Source organism: Cyprinus carpio, unplaced genomic scaffold, assembly GCF_018340385.1.
Source record: "Cyprinus carpio isolate SPL01 unplaced genomic scaffold, ASM1834038v1 S000006627, whole genome shotgun sequence".
Classification (NCBI taxonomy): domain Eukaryota; kingdom Metazoa; phylum Chordata; class Actinopteri; order Cypriniformes; family Cyprinidae; genus Cyprinus; species Cyprinus carpio.
In genome coordinates, this window is record NW_024879259.1 from 252970 (window position 1) to 275147 (window position 22178).

At 36.0% G+C, this 22178-nt stretch overlaps 1 protein-coding gene and 1 pseudogene across 3 annotated transcripts; one reads left to right on the top strand and one right to left on the bottom strand.

Annotated features, from left to right (window-relative positions):
* Positions 1-794: 794 nt before the first annotated feature.
* Positions 795-13757, top strand: LOC109052903 (sentrin-specific protease 2-like). Of its 3 annotated transcripts, none has more exons than XM_042755024.1 (17): positions 795-1143; positions 2388-2443; positions 2541-2647; positions 2749-2827; positions 3069-3153; positions 5505-5664; positions 5745-5851; positions 5938-6026; positions 6156-6207; positions 6303-6381; positions 6590-6739; positions 7122-7253; positions 7797-8003; positions 8245-8324; positions 8557-8641; positions 12187-12282; positions 12361-13757. In XM_042755024.1, exons 1-17 carry the CDS (start codon positions 974-976, stop codon positions 12424-12426), a joined length of 1800 nt encoding a protein of 599 aa, XP_042610958.1. In that variant the 5' UTR covers positions 795-973; the 3' UTR covers positions 12427-13757. The 3 variants fall into 3 exon arrangements, with proteins under 3 accessions (XP_042610958.1, XP_042610960.1, XP_042610959.1); XM_042755026.1 differs by having other exon boundaries at positions 796-1143; positions 5959-6026; XM_042755025.1 differs by having other exon boundaries at positions 796-1143; positions 5508-5664.
* A 3131-nt stretch (positions 13758-16888) lies between these two features.
* LOC109052923 lies at positions 16889-20614 on the bottom strand (annotated as a pseudogene).
* Between the last annotated feature and the right edge of the window lie 1564 nt (positions 20615-22178).

A 22178-nucleotide genomic window follows, 5' to 3' on the forward strand; every position in this document is an offset into this window, starting at 1 on the left:
GATGTCTGACATTAATTTACAAGTTTCAATACAGTTACATCGTTTTGTTATTTATAGGGATTTGTTGTAAGTTTTATGTTTGTTGTAGTGACTGAAGGATTAAATATTATAATATTAAAAATTAGTGATATTTCAAAATGAGGTGCTCAGTTTAATAAAAAAATGTTTTTTAAAAAGTCACGTGTGTAGCTGGTCGTGGCTGGTTTGCCATACTATTGTACAGCAGACCCTTTTAAAATTTACATTTCATGTCTTTGCAGTGTAGTGACCTGTCATGCTATATTTAAATAGACAATACATTTTGTAATGCTTAGTAATTACTTGTAATTGTCTTGCGCAATATAAAGCTTAGCTGAAGCTAAGACTGAGAATATGTAATGTCATGTTGTTTAAAATACTTTACATGCCTTTTCCGTGAAAAAAACATAGAACATTCAATAAGTAAAACAAGCATACCCACTCGACATTTTTCTTACGCTTTGAGACACGTGATCTTCAGTTGCGCGTCTGATTGGTTGCATTATATGTCCCGCCAAATATTTAGCTGTAAAACTAATCACCTTACTCATATACCAACAATTCAAAATCAGCATACACGTAATATACAGATAAAACGTAAGTAATTCAATTGTGTTTAGTTTTTAACAAAAAAAATCACCTTACTCATATACCAACAATTCAAAATCAGCATACACGTAATATATGACAGTCATTACCAAGTACTTACTATTTGCTGCTCGGCAGCGCCTTAACTGGCGGTGTAAAGGAACGTCAATCTCAGCGCAGTGAAGAGTGGGAGGGCTTAGCCGACGAGCAGTGCTGCGGTGTCGCATTTGACAAATCAGTGACGCAGAGAACGTACGGCTACGGAAGGCTGGTGAAACACGAGTGCGTCAATTTCGGGTTCACAATCTTCAGTGTAGACCTGGCACTAAAAAACGAGGCGGAGTCTTATTCATCGTGGTGGTTTGTGATGTATGAATGGATAGTTGACGGATTATCGTCGCTCTTCGTGCCTTTTTCTAGTGAGAAATCCGCAGCCTGGCCTAGTGAGCACAGTAACGGTGTAACGTTAGATCGAGCCGCGGGCACAGACGCGCAGCGGCTGGAGAACAGCAGGCCCGCCAAACGCAACTATCAGAGGTGTGGTATTTGTCCTTTTGTATTCCTCGTTTTTGAATAACCATAATTACTGTTGGATTCTGTTTTAATTAACGCAGAGAGTCTTGTATTTTTTCTGGTGTCAGTTTTTGTTTACATGAAACAATAGGCAGTGTAGCATGTTGTATTTGTCTATGGGGGCACAAAAATCAGTCCAATGTAAACAATTCGTCAATAGACGATCTACTTTTAGCAAACAGTGCTAAAAGTATTTTAGTATTGTCTTTAAATTAATAGGAATCCGTTAAACATAAAGTTAACTTACGAAATGTTTGTTGTGATTAGAGTTATTACAGATCTGTGCCTGCACAATATTGAAAAGTGTTAAGACAGCTGTATGAATGTTCTTTAAGAAAGCCATGTGATTCTGTTTACCTGTGAGTCTGATGATTTATTTTAAAGATTTTTGTTAAGGAAAAGATTATTTAAAAATGAAAAGTTTGTTGATTTATTTTAAAGATCTTAAAGTCCAAGATCTAAATGAGTTTGTTTCTACATTGGAAGAGATTTAGAGAAATTTAGCAGTACATCACTTGCTCAGCTGTAGACCTCTGAAGTGATGGGTGCCATCAGAATGAGAGTTCAAACAGCTGATAAAACCATCACAGAAATCCACAAGTCATCCATGTCTTGTGAAGTGATAAGCAGTGTGTTTGTAATGAACAAATGCATCATCAAGTCATTAATAATCAATAGTCAATAATAACAATTTCTCCAGTGAATACATACTGTTGTCCTCTCACATTACAATACACTGACATATTTGTTTAGAACTGTTTTAGACTGTTTTAACTTGTAAATTGTGCTTGATCTGTGCATGTTACTCTCTTGATTCAGACAAAATTACTTTTACTGGATAGAGCTGTATTATGGATAGAGGACTCATATGTTAGCTAGAAGCAGTAGTTTGACGTTCTTACAAACACGCAGCTTTTTACTTCACAATAAATTAATTGATGGACCTGAGTTGTGTGGATTACTTGTGTATTATTTTCACGTTTTTATCAGCTGTTTTGACTCTCATTCTGACGGCACCCATTTACTACAGAGGTTCCATTGGTAAGCAAGTGAGGTAATGTAAATTTTCTCCAAATTTGTTCTGATGAACAAACTCCTCTACATCTTTGATGGCCTGAAGGTGAGTAAATTTTAATTTTTGAGTCAACTAGTCCTTTGATGCATCTGATGCACTGACTTGAAGTGTTTCATTTTCTCATGGGTTGCAGTGTGTACTCAGCTGATTGTGTGACCGAATATCCAGAGGTCAAAAGAGCAAGACATGGTAAATATTTAGATTAGCTCATCCATGTTAACAGTAGTGCCTAACTGACATTTCTCAGTCAAAGACTTTTATTCATATGTGTGTCATCTTTCTACAGATGTGATCATCAGGGTTGTCAAGAAGACTTTTGCAGGGATTGCAGGGCTGTTCCGATCAAAACACCACAGAAAGGCAGAACATGAAAAGCAGAAAGCCTTTACAGAGGTATGTTTATATAATCACTACTAAGCACTTGTAAATGCATGCATTGTTTGTACAGCCTTGGTTTCATGCATTGTGTCTTGTTTTGCTCACTGGTGGCTCAGGTTGGCAGGGTTGCCTTTATGGGTATTGATGACATACACATCAACAGCCTGAGTTCATGGATTGAGAGTGACAGGATGGGTGAGTGTGATCTCACTGCCCCATGTGTCTTTGTGATCTGGTAAAAATTTGACAGACATGCATTACTGCTCAACTTTGGGGTCAGTTAGATTGTTGTTGTTGTTGTTTGGAACTTTATATTCATTGCAGAAAAAAATGTACAAACAAAATTTTTAAATGGTAGTGCACTGTACATAAAGCTTATTTTATACCTATCTACAGTCTGTGAGTTTATTAATGATTTACAATTATCTCTCTTCAGATAAACATATAGAAATTGGACTTAAAAGTAAAGAAAGAACAGCAGCCAATGTCCACCACAACCCCCAGGCTTTATGGAAACCTGAGTAAGTATCATTTAGTCATATTTTCCACTATTTGAGCTGTTTCTTTAGTCTTCTCAAAGTCTTCTCAAAGCTTTTGTCATTTGTCACCTTATTAATGGTTACATTTTCTGATGGGATGAATATAAAGTTGTAATGACTAAATTTTTACATGATTAAAGGAGAGATTGTAAATTTCTGTTTGTATAAAAAGAGCAACATGTGATCTTCAGTTTTCCCACATCACATGATGCACACAGGATATGGACATAATTTAAGCCACACAACAAACACTCAGCTATAACGAAGAGTCATGCTTTATGCAAACAATAAGTGTTTATTAAAACCAAATATGCACAATATTTAGTTTAAAACAAGGTCATGGTTTTCTTCTTCCCTATTCCTTTTCTATCATTGTATTGAAGAAAGCAAACTGGTCACCAAATTACTAACGGCAGTATCTTTGTTTGTTTACTTATGTACTGTTGTGTACATTGCTGTCAGTGAGCAAAGAATGAACTGCCTCTAAACGTCTTTACACATTAATAATCAAAAGCTTTTTTTTCTGACATTAGTAAGCAAACCTTACCTATCAAATGAAGTATTAAACAGAATATACTATACAGTATTTCAAGTTCTATTTTGATACCACAACCAGAGATACTTCTGCTTTGTAACTGTAATCCATGTTCTGGATGGTTGCTGATAGTAAAAGGATTTGTCCTTTCGACATTGTTTAAAGGGATAGTTCACCCAAAAATGAAAATTATGTCATTAATGACTCACCCTCATGTCGTTCCAAACCCGTAAGACCTCCGTTCATCTTCGGAACACAGTTTAAGATTTTTTAGATTTAGTCCGAGAGCTTTTTGTTCCTCCATTGAAAATGTATGTACGGTATACTGTCCACGTCCAGAAAGGTAATAAAAACATCATCAAAGTAGTCCATGTGACATCAGAGGGTCCGTTAGAATTTTTTGAAGCATCGAAAATACATTTTGGTCCAAAAATATCAAAAACCTACGACTTTATTCAGCATTGACTTCTCTCCCGGGTCTGTTATGAGCGCGTTCACCTCACATCCGGTTCGCGAACGAATCACTCGATGTAACCGGATCTTCTTGAACCAGTTCACCACATCGAACTGAATCGTTTGAAAGGGTTCGCGTCAACAATAAGCATTAATCCACAAATGACTTAAGCTGTTAACTTTTTTTAACATGGCTGACACTCCCTCTGAGTTCAAATAAACTAATATCCCGGAGTAATTCATTTACTCAAACAGTATACTGACTGAACTGCTGACCGAGCCAGATAACGAACGAAACATTGACTCGTTCTCGAGTCAAGAACCGTTTCTATCGGACACGTCCGATTCGAGAACCGAGGAGCTGATGATACTGCGCATGCGTGATTCAGTGTGAAGCAGACTGACACACAGCGCCTCTGAACTGAACTGGTTCTTTTGATGATTGATTCTGAACCGATTCTGTGCTAATGTTATGAGCGCGGGTAAACCGAAGGCTTGAATCAAGGGCAATCATCGCCAATGTAGTCATTACGTCGAGCGCAAAAGAACTGGTGAACCGTTTTCGGCAACCGGTTTATTGAATCAAACTGTCCGAAAGAACCGGTTTGCGGAAAAGAACAGCACTTCCCATCACTACTGGTGATCCGAAAACCGATGCAACCGGTTCTTGACTCGGGAACGAGTCAATCTTTCGTTCGTTATCTGGCTCGGCTCGTGTTCATCTTCACTTCTCTCTTCACAGCAGTTCAGTCAGTGTACTGTTTGAGTAAATGAATTACTCCGGGATATTGGTTTATTTGAACTCAGAGGGAGTGTCAGCCATGTTAAAAAAGTTAACAGCTTAAGTCACTTGTGGATTAATGCTTATTGTAGACGGAAACCGTTTCAAACGATTCAGTTCGATTAGGTGAACTGGTTCAAGAAGATCCGGTTACATCGAGTGATTCGTTCGCGAACCGGATATCACTAAACTGCAGTGCTGTGAACGCGCTCACAACAGACCCGGGAGAGAAGTCAATGCTGAATAAAGTCGTAAGTCTTTTTGCTATTTTTGGACCAAAATGTATTTTCAATGCTTCAAAAAATTCTAACGGACCCCTGATGCCACATGGACTACTTTGAAGATGTTTTTATTACCTTTCTGGACGTGGACAGTATACCGTACATACATTCTCAATGGAGGGACTGAAAGCTCTCGGACTAAATCTAAAATATCTTAAACTGTGTTCCGAAGATGAACGGAGGTCTCACGGGTTTGGAACGACATGAGGTTGAGTCATTAATGACATCATTTTCATTTTTGGGTGAACTATCCCTTTAACGTCTGTGTATTTATCTCCTTGAGCAGTGGACCAATGCTGTACAAGGGAAGCCAGGACAAAGGCAGGGAGGTGCGCAGATCCTTGAAGCTAGTGCCGTCTTGCACTGCCCACGGGCTAAGCACAAGACCGGCTGAGATGGAGCATCCGAGCCGTACACACAAACCTTGCCTGACCGTGGAGGAGGTAGGAAAACTGATTTTTAATTTACTTGAAACTTAATGCCTTTATGTCTGTGATTTCCTGAGCATCTGTCTTTTGAGTAGGCACTGAGAGAGAGCGATCGAGAGCATTACAGGAAGCTGGTAGAGATGGCGTCAGAGAAATACTCAAAGAGCAAACCATTGCCGTTTGGACGGATGAAGCCTCCAATGTAAGTGCGTGAGCCCTTCGAACACTTTTAAAAATCAGTGTAGCATGGCTAGAGAAAGTTAATGCTATGTTCATTAAAATGTTTAGCACAACTTTCTCCCTTGATAGACACAAGGCAAACGGACACACCTCCATCAGTCGCAGTACTGACTTGAGCAGACCTGCTCCAGTCAGAGGTGAGCCTAATTACACCCACTGCTTTTCTTTTGTGCTGTTTTCCTGTAACTATCTGAAATGATTTTAAACTTTTGATGTGTTGCTTCCATTTTTAACCGTCAAATCAAATTTTCCATTTTTGCCTTCAGCCATATCTAATATGTCTGTGTGGCGGGATCCACTGATGCAGGCTAAAGACAGGTAACACTTTAACTAGATTCAAAAGCATTATTGATTAATAAATGCATATGTTCATTTTTTGATTTTAAATGTATTTATTTTTAAATCCGTTATAGAACACTAGATGTTAATCGAAGCACTCCAGCAAGTGACATCAAGGAAGGAGCCTTGGTTAATCAAACTGCAAGAAAAATTGTAAGTGCTTGTGATTTCTACAGATGAACAAGTATTAAAATATTAATCTGAAGATGTTATTCATTTATTTTAAATCAGAGATTGAAATGTTTTGTGAAAACAGTGTTCTGTGGGTTTATTATTTTTGTTTTTATTATTATTATTATTATTATTATTATTAGTCTGTTTTGTAATTTTTTCTTTCCTCTCTTCCTCACCCTCTGTCCAGGCTGTAGATGTGGATCTGTCAGCTGAGGTTGAAGCCAGGTTGAATCTTAAGGAGAAAGAATTGGTTGCAGGACCTTCGCTACCTTCCAGATCTGAACTGATTACAGATACAGTGAGGCGCGGTGAGGAGGAGTTTCCCAGACTGACCAAGGTTAGTGTCTCAAACAAAATCCAGTCCTTTATAACTGTTATTATACCATGCTCTGTCTGGTTGTTGCTTGTTTAGCAGTGTTTAAGATATATTTTATAGATGGATGCACAGGAATATTTTTGTATTAATTTAGAATTTGGTCATATTTTGATTATAAATGTCACATAAACATGTTTATAAGACATGTTAAAGAAATGCATGTCTTATTTTCTTGGGTATTAGTGAATGCCATGTAAATAGGGATATGCCAATATCTGTGAAATGTGTGAACCTCTTTTTTTTTTATATAAAGACTTTTTTTTTTTCTTCATTTACAGTTCAGGCAAATTTGTTCCTTTCCTTCTGCTTTGACTCACAGTATTGTCTTTGTATCATGTAACAGGAGATGCAGCAGGAAGTGAGTGCTGCTATTGCTCAAACTGATCCAAACCTGGTTCTGTGCAGTGCGTTCAAACTGCGTATCACACAGAGGGATCTGGCAACCCTGCAAGAGGGCAGCTGGCTCAACGATGAGGTAGCATCATTTTAAAAGGCTTCTTAGGAATGCATAATATATTGGTACCATACTGGATAACTTGTTTACTTCTTAGTATTGGCTGATATTGGATATTTAGTTGTGTATTTTTACAATACTTTTGCCATCATGTAATGCTCTATTAAAGGTCATATTTAAAAAAACGTAATAATATGATAACAATGTCAAATAGTCTTTAGCAAATTTCAACGTATTTGTCATTATTTCATAGTGTACATTATAAAGTGTAAATATACTTATAGTGTGTGGTCATTTTTCTTATGTTAATTAAATATCATATATTTATATAATTTGTAATATTTTGTATAAAAAATATTAATATTTATTTTGGCAAAATAGCACAAATTTTAATGAACCATTTATTGGTTACTGGCCATAACATGAAATGAACTATTATTGTTTCCTTTTTAGTCTTTCAAAGTCTTAAATCAGAATGTGTGTCATTTGTGACCTCTCTCTAATCAAATAATTACACTTACATTGATCAAATAATTAATCAAATTAAAACCCTGTCACTTTCAGGTGATCAACTTCTACATGAATCTCGTGATGTCCCGCAGTGAGCAGGAAGTAGGGGGCAGGAAGGTCTACTCTTTCAGTACCTTCCTCTTTCCCAAGTTGCATAGTGGTGGACATGCTGCAGTACGGCGGTGGACTAAGGCTGTAGACCTCTTCCTGTATGACATCATTTTGGTCCCCCTTCACCTGGGTGTTCACTGGTCCCTTGTTGTGAGTAATAAACTCTATGTATCATGAATTCAAACATTAGAAACCCTTAGAGCTTGAACAGTCTGCTGTGGCACAGTGAAAAAGACAAGCATTTATTGTTTGGTGCTTGATGAACAGTTATTGGATTGTTGATTGGCTTTCATTAGCAAATAAAAAACGCTGCTTTTTTTTTAATTCACATGTGTATGTGTTATGAGGTTTTGATGTTTGTGTAATGTAATTATTCCTTTTACCATGGTAGGTTGTTGACTTCAAATCAAAGTCTGTACGATCATATGATTCCATGGGTCAAAGGCATGATGACATCTGCAACATGATTTTGTAAGTGATAATGTGTGACGTACGTACATAATTATATATGTATAATAATGTCATCATACTGGATATACTGTGCTGCATGTACTGTGTAGCTAAAATGAAGGGTTGTGTAAGTTTGCTTTTTGTGCTGATGAGGTTAAGTATATGCGTGTTAAAGTTAGCGCTCATAGTTTGTTTTTCAAAGGGGACTGTGCTTGGTTATATTATTAGCCTAATGACTGTATCTGTCCAATAGGCTTTATCTGAAAGAAGAGTTCAAGGTGAAGAAGGGCAAAGATTTGGACACGTCAAAGTGGACCTTGAGCAGTCTACGACCTTCTGTAAGCACATGTATAATTATAAAAAATCTTACAAGAACAGTAAAGGAATGTCAACAGGACCAAGATATACAATTCAGTGTTTTCAGTATTACCAAAATTCAAAAATAATTTAAAGTGCCCCTATTATGGGTAATGAAAGGTTCATATTTTGGTCCCCAACAACAGGTTGAAATGCATGCAAGGTCAAAAAACACTTTCATTGTCTAATAATATGCATTTATTTTTACCTGCTCAATGACTCCCAGACGGTTCCCTTAAAGATTAATTTTTCCAAACCCCTCCTTTGCGTGATGCAAATCTGCGGTGATTGGTCCGATTGGTCTTATTTTCATTTCATCATGCTTGTAATGTCTGATAAAGCAGCATTTGTGAGCAGTGCTGCTTTGTGTACTGTGTTACCGGGGAAACCGCTATTTTTACCACTCTTATCTAGTGGCAAAGAATGTGTATTTGCATATTCATTCAGTCCAATGCTAAAAGACCAACAAGTGGGAGGGCAATATGCTAATTTTCATGTTGACTTCAACATGAAACGCTTGGGATTCGTTTTAAAAACGACTCGTTTCGATGATTCAGAATCGACTCTTTCTTTTGAGAGACAAGAACTTTATACACTGTGCACTTTCAGATTTAAAGGGGTGCTATTATGCTTTTTCAGTTTTTCAACTTCAGTTAGTCTGTAATGTTGCTGTTTGAGCATAAAAAAGATCTTCAAAGTTACAAAGCTCAAAGTCCAATTCAAAAGGAGATATTTTATTTAACAGAAATCACATTTCAAAAACTACAACGAATGACTCGTTTGGACTACAATGCATATTTTCCGACGAATGGGACGAGACCTGGTTGAGCTGCACTAGAGAACATAATGAGTGTTATTACTATATTGGAGACACGCTAGCTTTCCCAAGGCAGACGATCTTAGAGTGGTTACAATCATCCGGGTTTAAATCGCGGTCAAATTGATTTGATTTTGACTCAATATTTACACAAACTCACAGCAGGCGGCTATGAGAGGGGGTATGACATTTCCCGACCAGGCGCCGAGTGCTGTCAGTCACATCACAGACTGGCCCAGCTAACCAATCACAGCGCATTTTGTATTTCAGAAGGCGGGCCTTCATTTGATACAGGAACTATTACAGCGGTTCATGACAGACTGGGGAGAGAGGTGTTGTAAAAATGTAAAATACGTGGAAAATATGTTTTTCGAACAACCTAGTATGAGAGCCTTTTGTAGTACACCTCCAAAACAAAATCAAGACCTTGTAAAAGAGCATAATAGGACCCCTTAAAACTTTGCAGGATGTTTTCATTCACTTAGAGCTGTGTTACACACTGCATAAAAGGTAATTTTCAAAAAACCATAATAGGGCAGGGTGTCCACAGGGTCTTAAAAAGTATTAAAAGTTGATAAATCAATTTAGAGAAAATTAAGGCCCTTAAAAAGTCTTAAATAGCATTTACCAAAGTATTAAATTGTGTATCATCTTTGTTCATTGTGTATATTTGTCCGAATAGTGGGGTTCTGTGTAATTTATTTATGGAATCCCGCAAGATTTGAAGGCATCTGTTACGGCGCTCACTGACTGAATGCTCTGCTGTGTGATAACGCGGGGCTTGTTGATCCCGCTCTTGCTGAATTTCTGACCATTACCGCATGCTTGTTTGTTTTACATTTATCAGACGTTTTATCCAAAGCGACTTACAGTGCATTCAGGCTATAAATTTTTTTTTACCTAACATGTGTTCCCCTGGGAATCAAACCCACAACCTTTTGTGCTGCTAACGTAATGCTCTACCACTGAGCCACAGGAACACTATGCTCGCTACGCATGCTCTCAGTCCCATCCGCTCCCGCAAACATTCTAATATTGCATTTAATTTTCGAGCATCATGTCGCCGCTATCAATCTGTGAGGTATTTAAATCCCTTTTGAAATAAGCGCTGGCAGTTCACTTTCATTGTCAATGAGCTCGCTATCTGTTAAGGAGCAAATCCTCCAACATCTTGTCAGTCTTCTCTCCTTACTTTTGACCCATGATTAGTGAATCTGACTTCTGCAGCTCATGTTGGATGCAGGGTTGTTGTTGTTGTTGTTTCCATGAAATTGGGCTGCTTTTAAACTGTTGCAATGGGTTGATTTTCCCCAGTGGGTTAAAGGTTTTAAATATTGCATAAATTACATTTGGTTGAAATGCTTGCATGAAATTTTGCATTCTACCTGTAATAAAACTGGTAAATGTTTTGGGCCACACTAGTAGGAAGCATTTGAGCTGTGTTTATGATAAATGTGCATAACAATGACTAAGTATTTTAGGGATGGAAATTACATTTTTATATTTGGGACATGGTAATTGCACTAATTTGGGCTGTTTTTTTTTTTTATTTACTAGCATGGGCTTGGGATGCACAATTAAAAGGATGTAATAGTTGTGATCATTATTTTACCTTCCATGATCATTCACACTTGATCAAATCAAGTCAGATGTTTGTCATGAGAAGAGTTCCACAAAACAGCTATGGTTTGCAGAGAGTTATAAGAGTTGATGTTACAAATGCATCTTTTGAATATACTGTGTGAACTCATTGTCCCGTTAGCTCGGAGAGCTTTATTTTCCCTCCTCAATAAGTTTTGTCAATTGTTTTGTTTATTGGTCTAATTCTTGTTTCTTGGGTTGCATTGGTTAGTCGCTCAGTTAATTATTTTGTGCTTTGTTCCCACCCTTCTGAATTATGTTGTATTGGTAAGAAGTTATCACAAAGTTGGTCTGTTTAGTTGTGCTACCTTACAATCAATATATAATAAATGTAAGTTAAAGTGTCGCCAGTGTAAAGTGTAACCAGTTAAAACTTGGAGTGGCGATGAGGTCTTAAAATGTATGGAATGAGTCTTAAAAAAGATCTTAAAAGGTATTAAATTTAACTCCCTGATTGCTGTGTATGCCCTGTAGAGGGCACTTTAATATTTCAGGGTAAAAGCTTCAAGAACTCAGTGATCACCAGTTTTTTTTTTTTAAAAATCAACATTGTTAAATAGATCCACAAGAGGGCACAACATAAATATAAATGGAACAGCACTATTTGCAAAAAAAAAAAGAAAAAAAGTACGAGTCTGCATTGTTTTAAATGTATTTTATATTTTAAATTAGGTTATATTTTATTTTTATCTACTTTAATCTTAGTTTTAGTATTTTTTTTTCTTTTTTTATGTCTGTATAGTTTTACTCCTTTTTATTTATTTGCTTTAGTTTATTTAGTTTAGTATTTAAGTACTTCAAGCAACTGGCTTTTTAATACATTTTCAGTTTTTTATTTCAGTTCATGCTTATTTTATTCCAAGTAACAGAACATTTTGTTTGTGTGTGTGGAGTTTTACTTAAATATAATACCTCTTTTTTTTTGCACTTAATTGCATTTTTAAATTTGAAATTCGACCAATATTCCAAGTTAAAAATTTGAATTTGACTGCTGTAGAAGAGCATTTCATTCTGTCAATCTGTCTTAATACTGTAAGAGTTCAGCTCTGTTCTAATTATTGTTTGTAGGAGATCCCTCAGCAGAAGAATGGTAGTGATTGTGGTGTGTTCGTATGCAAATATGCTGATTATATCTCCCGAGGACGCAACCTCACATTCAGACAGGTACTTTGTGTATACACACACTAACACATGCATATTAATACATGTCTCAATAATACATGCATCTCTCTCTCTCTCTAGAATCAAATGCCGTATTTCAGGAAAGCTATGATCTGGGAGGTCCTCAACCAAAAGCTGCTGCAGTAGGAGCATTGGGAATGTCATACTGACTGAATCAGATTGACCAAAGCACAGGACCACCATTCTTCTGTCCCTTCTGCTCTTTTCTAGAGACATTTGGCTTTATATTGGCCTGTTGCAAAATTCCACCCCAATTTTTCTAACAGACAGTGGATTGCTGGTTCCAGGCTGGGTTTGTTTGCACTAATAACCAATCCCTACTTTACGAATCCAAACACTAGAAGCACAAATATGAGCAGAACACTGGACTTGGCTGTGAATAGATTTGAGCAGGTGGAAGCCTCATTAGCATTTGTTGTGAGGCTAGAATCGTTCTCATTCCAAGAATGTAGTCTTATCGCCTGCTACTGGTTATACATTGAAACTTTCCCAGCTCACAGAAGTAGCTGTTGATGTTCCTGTGTTAAGTTACTATGGGGGACTAAAGTTACAAAATGGACCTTATTTTCAGTAAGAATTTCTTGGCGTGGGGATGTTACAGTTATGTATCTCTTTTTACAAATGTGCATTAATAAGGAATGATAAGAATATTTATTTTGTTTGAATGAGATGCAGTGATGTCTGCTTAGTATGTCAAGACTTGTGTGTTTTAAAATCTACAATGTTACCCATTAGTGTCAGAGCATCCTAATAGCAAGGTTTGATGTGCATGGCAATGATGATGCTTGCACTGAAAGCAACAGTATTCAGTGGATCTCGTTTCTTTTGTGTCTCTAAATAGTCCTGGCCTCCAAGTGCCTTGTTCCCAGAGCATCTCATATTTTAAAGCCATTAAAATTTTGTGGCTTCACACTTGTTTCTGGAGCATCTGAACAAGCTTGTTTTCTAATTATCTGTGTGTAGGAAAGCAACAGAGCTTAACACAAGTAAATACAGAGTTGGATGACTAGGAGGGGAATGCATTGGTCTTGTTTTTTTAGATTCTATATATTCATAATCCTAATGGCTGTATTAGACATTGATATTGATCTGGAAATGTGGAACAGTGAAGTTGTGCCAAACGGACATTTGGGTGGTTCATTTCTGCAATATTCCTCTCTTATCCAGAAACGCAGGATCAAAAAGTGCTTTAATTCTGACTTGAAGTAAAAAAAGAAGAAAAAGGTCTATATTTATTTGTTCCTATGTGGCTCTTCTGATTGAGAGCATATCCTGGAGTGGACTTGTTTGTGAGAATGGAGAGTGTTTGGATTGGCAGTGGGTGAGCTGGCTGAGTTCTGATGCAAGCTTTGATACAGAAAATGAAAAGGCCCACTGCATATGAGCCGTTTTTGTCATTAATGCAGAATGTTGGTCATTATTTTTGTAAGTAATAAAGATGTGAATTAAAAAATAAATGTCTTCTGTCTTCCATTGAGAAAGTAAGTCACCCACTAATATTCAATTCAATTAAAGTTTATTTGTATAACGCTTTTTACGATACAAATCGTTGCAAAGCAACTTTTCAGAAAATTAAGTTTCTACAATATTTAGTAGTAGCTTATCAGTGGTGACTGTCAGTTTATGTGCATATGGCAGAAATGTACGGAAAAATCAATTAAAGATGTAATCAAACAGATGATGAACACTATTAACAGCAATTAATATGATGCAATCAAACTTGTAGCAAAATTTGGTAGTTCTGTATGTTGTTTCAGGGTTAATATACAATTATAATAATATTTATGATATAATATAGCTACTAAGGTCAAATTCAAGAAGTTGTGAAACATTTTAAATTGCTAATTAATGTGCAATATACAGCAATTAAAAACCTAAATTACAAACATTTGATGGCTAATTTGGTCACACCACTGTTCAAATGTTTGGGGTGAATGTTAGCTCGAAACGGAAATGGATATAATAAATTATGATTGAATGCAATTATTTATATCAGCTGCCAGTAGTAACTGTAGCAGAATTAAATTGCCATCAACTAATCCGTTTGTCCAGCGAACATCCAGTGTAATTTCATATCAACTCTAAGAAATTCTATTTTCTTAGCCACAGAAAATGCATTTCTCACAGTACTGCTTTAGAGCATGTAGCTAGATCGGATCGTGAAAGAGACTCATGAAAGAATTTCATTAACTAAGCACTAACACACAGAACTAATCTAAACAAGCAAACATATAATCACTCAGAACCGAGGGAAGGGCAAGTGAGACTGGATGAATGAAACTGTTAGAGAAACGGATGAAGCTAAGAAAAGGAGTCAGTTAACCACCTGAGTGAATCCATCAGTGGTGATGGTGTTGGAATTGTGATCACGTTCTTCCGGGTTTGAATGGTGATGAACTCCAAAGATGTTATTCTGACTCAGTGGTGATTGGGAGAGTTTATTAAAGAGTGAAGACGTGGCTGTAGTCAAGGCCTGCCGGATGCAGCTGTGCTGGCCCAGCAGAAGATGGGAAGGTGATGAGAGAAGAGACTAGAAGCAAGCCTTTTAAGTTATGTGGAGGTCACATCTCAAGGGGATCAAAGAGCCAAAGGTGTCTTGAACTTTTTTGAGGGAAAGTTTACAACTATTTGTCTTCAAGTTGGGTATTTTGCATATGTAACTGGATTGGGTGTTGATGGAAAAACTCTTGAAGTTAGAACTCTTGAACTGTTAGAACACTAATATGTTGCATAGATATCAACATATAATATACAGTCTCATTTAGATCATCAAAAGGTGAATTCATAGATACCAAACATGGTATAAGTGAGGTTATATTAACTAGCTAGTGATTCTATCATAACACATGCATACAACAGTAAACAATACCAAAGACAATATACAAGAAAGTAATAATCATACGCAAAATGTCCTGGAGATAGGACATATGCATAGGGAAGGAGTTAGTTTTTATATTATTATGTGCCTTTTTCAGGAGGGAGCATTAAAGGGGTCATATGATGCAATTTAAATTTTTCCTTTCTCTTTGGAGTGGTACAAGCTCTTGGTGTGTGGGTGTATAATTAATTTTTTCTCAAAAAAAAAAAAAAAACAGGAAAAAAATTCAAACCATCATGTAAAATTCAAAACTTAAGTTATTTTTTAATTGTAAACATGGTAAACAAACATGTAAAATATTTCAGTCAGCACATGAATTAGTGAATCCTTTAATTTTTGTTCTTGACATTCTAGTGTTTGTCATTTAAGATCTTGATATTCCATGCTACACAAACAACAGATTAAGATATATTTTTCCATTAATCACACTATTCTGAACATATTAGGGCCAACAGGTGTCAAATAAGCACACAAATGTAACCTTGCACTATACTGGCTTTCAGTTCACATGCTCTCTGTAAACAGTTCCATGGTGTCCTGTTCAAGGGAGACATCTGTCTGAGAAGCACTTCCTGCTCTGCGATCACGTGATCTACAGGCTAATTTATTGATAGGCCTGAATTATTCAGACAGCACAGTATGTTCAAAACGTAGCAGCTGGTCTACATATGATGAAATAAATATCTGCTCTAGCTTTTTGCCCTAAATGATCTGTTATCTTGTCCATTTGTATCTGGATATGCAAGAAACATCATCTTAAAACTGATATAAATTAACATTATGGACAATATGTAAACAAAGCAACACAAAAGTAGCACCAAGTATTGTTTCTCAGATAAGTCTTTTTAGTTTGCATTATAAGTATTATACTGTATTATGTGTATTTTACTGATTTTCAGTTATTAGAATCACAATGTGTATACCAGTCCAAACTTGGGAATAATTAAGATTGTTTTAATTAATGTTTTTAAACAAAGTATTTTATGTTCACCAAGGCTGCATTTATTTGATCAAAAACAAATAAAACTGAAAACTAAGTAATATTGTGAAATAATATTACTATTTAAAATGAACTGTTAGCTGTTTTTATATATATTTTAAAAAGTAATTTATTCCTGTGATGGCAAAGCTATTCCAGTAGCCATTTATCCAGTCTTCAGTGTCACATGATCCTTCAGAAATCATTTGATGTGGATTTGGTGCTCAGTTATTACTAATGGCTCTTAAAATTATAAATGCTGAATAAATGTTTTTGTTGCATAATATTTTTTTTGTGGAAACAGTGATGCTTTTTTTCAGGATTATAATAGAAAGTTAAATGAACATCTTTTTTTTCTGAAATAGAAATCTTTAACATTTTAATTGTATTAAATGTCACTTTAGATTTTTGTGTCCTTGCTGAATTCAAAAAATCATTACTTCTTCCTTCTTACTTTACTCAAACTTATGAACTGTATTACACTTTCCACAAAAAATATCAAACAGCACAACTGTTTTCTATATTGATAATAATCAGAAATGTTTCTTGATTTCTGAAGAATCATGCGACACTGAAGACTGAAGTAATGGCTGCTGAAAATTTAGCTTTGTCACCACAGAAATAAATGACATTTTTAGATATATTAAAATTAAAAAATAATTATTTTAAATTGTACTATAATATTTCACAATATTATTTTTCTACTGTATTTTTGAGCAAATAAAGCCTTGGTGACACTTTCAAAATCATTCAAAAAATCTTGATCATTTCAAACTATATTAATCACTAAACAAATTACTTAATAATCAGATTGAGGTCAGATGTTTTAGAATTTGTTGAAATCATCTGTTTTACAATGTCAGTTCTACTAACAATGAGCAAAGAACATTCTTGCTTTCGTATAATTGTGCTTTTGCCAAAATTAAAGCCGGGGATTTACATCTTGTGGTCATGTTGCACAACATTTGCATGTTAATCACCCTGGAAGTTCCTCCAGGCCATTTCTCACCTCATAGTTTTATGCCAGAGGTCAAAACATGGTACAGCGTGGAGACGGACATATTTGTTTCCTCCTGAAGAACATTCCAGGCAGCCGCTAGTAGGTATTATGACTCTGTTTTGTGTTTCATTCAAAAGGAGGAAGGTGGTTTTTTGTGTGTTTTGTTTTTGAGGATTTTTACACGTATGTGCTTTTCATCCCGCAGGTAGGCCGTGGACAGGTCAGTCATGCTGGCAGCCTTCTCATAGTAGTCCGTCACAACATCATCCATGTACATATCAGAGTGAGTGAGCTCTTCAAACGTCCTGTCATCTACAGCAAGCACAGAGTGACAAATCAAGTTAAATGTAGAATATTTCTTCAAGATTATTTTAAATATTGCAGATACAGATATGACAACAGAAGTTGTATCACCTGCTCTGAAAGGATTTCCATAGATGATTCCCGACAGGAATCTCCTGAGTCTTCCAACGGAAAAGCGGCCAATGAATCCCCCAAGCTGCTCACGGATCTGTTCCCTCTCAAACCCACCTACTGACTCTGGAGCCACACATATGTCTGACCAAAGTTCAGACAAAGGTCATCAGATAAAGCAATAATTATTTTTTAAAATCTAAACATATCTATGAGTGGACTTCATATGTAAAACTATATAGATATAGATATATAGCCTAGTACTGTTCAAAGTTTGGCAATGTTCTGAAAAAAAAAGAAGTCTCTTATGCTCACCAAGGCTGCATTTATTTGATCATAAATACAGCAGAAACAGTTATATTGTGAAGTTATTGATATTATTATTCATAATTTTAAAATAACTTTTCTGTTTTAATATATTTCTAAATGTAATTTATTTATGTGATGGTAAAACTGAATTTTCAGCAATCATAACTGCAGTCTTCAGTGTCACATGTTCCCTCAGGATTCACTAATATGCTGATTTGGAGCTCAAGAAACATTATCAGTGTTTAAAACCATTTAAACCATGCTTTGGTTTGTGGATACAGTGGTTTTTTTTATGATTCTTTGAGGAATAGAAATTTCAAAAGAACAGCATTTAAATATTTGAAATAGTATTATTTGAAACATTGTCTTTATCGTCACTTTTGATCAATTTAATGCATCCTTGCTGAATACAAATATTAATTTCTTTAAAAAAAAATCTTACTGACCCTAAGACAGAACACTACATTGTTGGAATTATGAAGTCATTTAGTGCTTACCTAGACGTCCATCAAGACGCACATACAGCTCTAGCACACTGAATGCTATGGTTGTGTGGGCTGGAATTACAATGGCTTTGTCTCGACCTTTAGGGTTTCGACCATCATCTATCTGGAACTGTGTGAGAAGATAAAGAGTATCAGAGAACAACCGATTTTACCACCAAATATACTGTTTGGTGGGCACACTTGCATTTGTTTACCCTCATGGTAGTTCCTCGCACTCCAGCGTGGACAGTGAGGGAGCACTGTCGCGTGGTGCGGATACTCTCCATGACAACACACAGGACAGTCCGCCCACTCTCTTTGGACTGACGGATCAAACAGTGATCCAGGTCAACTTTTCTGAAAGAAAAAGAAGTTAGATTTGTGAGAAAAAGAATGTGAGAATGCAGTGATGCTTTTCATCAAGTACTCAAGAGTTCAGCCAATATTCCGAAGCCAAAATTATCGGTAACTTAAATTTGAGACGCAATTTTGCCTGTTATTTTGACAAGATTGAGAGCCCCAAACATGTTAATGGAAGTAATATGTTATGAGAGGAAAAACTGTTTTAGTTCTTTTGCAATTTATTTGCTCAGGGAAACACAAGCTTACTAAGCAAATGTGGAGTTTCTTGGGAGTTGTGGAAATGCAAAAGTTTTGTGAGAGTGAATGTTTTGTGAGAGAAGGAAAAGTTTGGCCTACTTGGGGGGACGCACATTTTTTTGAAAACCAAAAAAAAAAAAAAAAAAAAAAAAAAAAAAAAAAAAAAAATACTTGGGAATCAAGGAAACATGAAAGTTTTGCAAGTGAACCCCAAATTTTTGTGAGCGAATTCAAAGTTTCTTGGTGGAATGCAATACTTTGGAGAGAGAATGCAAAAGTTTTGTGAAGGGTTGGCAGCAATACCCTAGTGGGCAAATGCTCTGACATACAGTATAACACTGTTGCGTTACAAGTGTCCCGAGTTCGAATCCGACTCAAGGAAATTTTCTGATCCGGCCCCCCTCTCGTTCTCCCTCTCCCACTTTGGTTCCTGTCTGCTCTCCACTGTGGTTTCATAATAAAGGCAAAACACCAGAAAATAACTCTTACAAATTTTTGTGAAAGAATTTTTGGAGCAACAAAAAAGGTTGGCAAACAAATGCAAAGTTTCCTGAATGAATGTTGGTTGAGTGAATGGTTCTAGCTCTTTCCTAAATACAGTCACTTGTCGCCACCACCCCTATTTGGCTAACTACTGTAATATGTATTTGAAATGTTTTTGTGATATTGGAGTTGTATATTCATTGTGCTATTGGTAGTGATACTGGCTCTCAGACAATTTTGAGGGCTGGAACTAACGGTTGTATATATAAAAATATGTACACAGGGTTTTTGTTTGTTTGTTTGTTTTTACCTTGCATTGAGTTCTCTCAGTAATGTTGGAACCTCCACCTCATGCTTGGTCACAATTCCAAATGAAGCCTTTACCGCCACAGAATCTGAACCACTCACATTTACCCCAACCTCGTGGATCAGATGGTTGCCCAAACGCCCATTTAGGGCAACATCAGACTTGTCCTCATAGTTCAGGAGCTGATATGAGGAGACCCCTGTAAAAATAGTGAAGGTGACACACTCATCTGATACCACTTGCAGTATGCACGTCAATCCAAAAAACACCTTCATTCATAACAAAAACTACTGTATACATAAAATTAAGTGTTTTATGCATTTTGTAAGTAAAAAGACACAAACATGCACATAAAATTCTACATGGATGTTTGATTGAATGTTTACATGACTTGTTCACCTATACTCATCTAGCTATTTTATATCAAATTATTAAATACTGTAACTCACCTGCTGTGATCTCTTTCTCTCCCACGAGTATGTCTTTCAATGAGAAAGGGGTTGTGGCATATTTGGTCTTCTTCCAGAAATGCCGTCTCCTTTTCCTCGTCACCAGACTAAGGGGTTGATATCGGTCTGCTTCACTTAGACTGGGCACAGGGACTAGGCGTCCAGTGTTCCCCACCTGCTTCACAAAGTTTTTAGTTGCTGCAGCAAACATGACTGTAGTTCACTGAAGCTTGAGCATATCGTTACTGTGTATGTTCATTCAGAGTTTGAATTTGAGTTGGTTCTGGCTGTGGCAACATCGCTACCTGTTCAAGGCTAAATGAGAAGCCGAGATGCTGCTTAGGTTTGTCCAACCAGATCATCAATAATAAAGTGTCTGTAAGCTGATCAGGGTGTTCTCTGCCATATGTGTAGTGTCTTATCGGGTTCAAATAAATAGGCCTGACTCCATCACATCTGTTATAAGTAACTCCCTCTAAATTAGAACATCCACTGTAGTTAGTTTTAATTGAATCTACATTACCTGGTTAATTGTTCAGTATTGTTTCATTTTATTTTGTAAACTAGAATGTAATGTAGCTTGATTGTTTCTGTAATTACCTAGTTTACATTACTTGTAATGAGGATTTTAATGTATACAGCATTGCAGATCTTATGACCTTTTAGAATAGCATGATAAGTTCAAACCAGTTTATGTGAACCATATTTGTGGTATTGTATGACCAACAGTTTATTTTATTGGTAACACATTAAAATAAGCTTCCATTTGTTAACATTAGTTAGCTAGTTAATATAAACACAACAGATAAAAAATAGTCTTTTTTTTAATCGTAGTTCATGTTAATAAAAATATTTACAAATACATTATTAAAATCAAAATTTGTATCTGTTAATATTATTTAATGGACCTAAGCTAATATGAACTAAAAAAGAACAGTTGTATTTACAAATACATTATCTAACCATGAACTAATATTAAAAAGATTAAGTTAATGTTAAGTAATGGGACATTTCTATAAAGAGTTTCCATTTTATTTTGTTTTAGTTTTGTTTTGTTTTGGTTTAGTTTTTATTTATTTCTTGTTATATACTGACCAGTGCTGCGTTTCTCAAAAACATCGAAAGCTAAGTTGAGAGACCATTGGTGGCATTAATTCTATGATCTATACAGTACTTATAGGCTTACAATGCTTTTGGAAAATGCAGCCCAGATCAACTTCAGCCAGAGAAATAATATAAATTATTCAAAGTAGAAAAGAAACAACATATGCAAGAGATAAATCATGTTTTACCAGAATATCATCTGAAGAATAACAACTTCTGCTTTGAGTTTAAACTCTTTTAAGGTCTGTTATTTAAAGATGAACCAGAAACTCTACAGTCTGTGAAGATGTATAAAGTCTGGTGTTCACATAAATTGTGAAATAAACTGTGGTTTAAAATGACTAAAAGATGTTTCTCACCTTATAACCAAACCAGGATCCCTTTTGACTTCACTCAAACAAAGCATGTGTATACTTTATACTGTGGTGGAAGTGAACCTGTGTGTCTGTATACAGCAGTTTGCTAGAATATGTTTATTCTGCAGCGTACAAGGTTCTTTTGGCTAAAATGTATTTACGGAACGACTCATTCATTCATGACCTCATGTGGCTCCTCTTTATGTCCACTGATGGGTGGAGAGAACTGAGGTCTGTTACTGTTGAAGGCACACTGGTAAAACATTAATGGAGAAAAAGAGCTTTTGTTAAGAGTTGTTTATAGTTTCTAGAACACGGTCTGTACAGTAATACATTGTGATTGCGGCCAAGAACATCCTGAGGTCACAGTGTTAGTGAGGCAATTATGACGATAAGGTGGGAGAATGTTTGCAATGGGAATAAACTTCTTCATTTAGAACTGTACAAACAACTGTAATGACATGAATAGGAGGGAAACAGTTTAACAACCTATATTTGTCTTAAAGTAATTTGC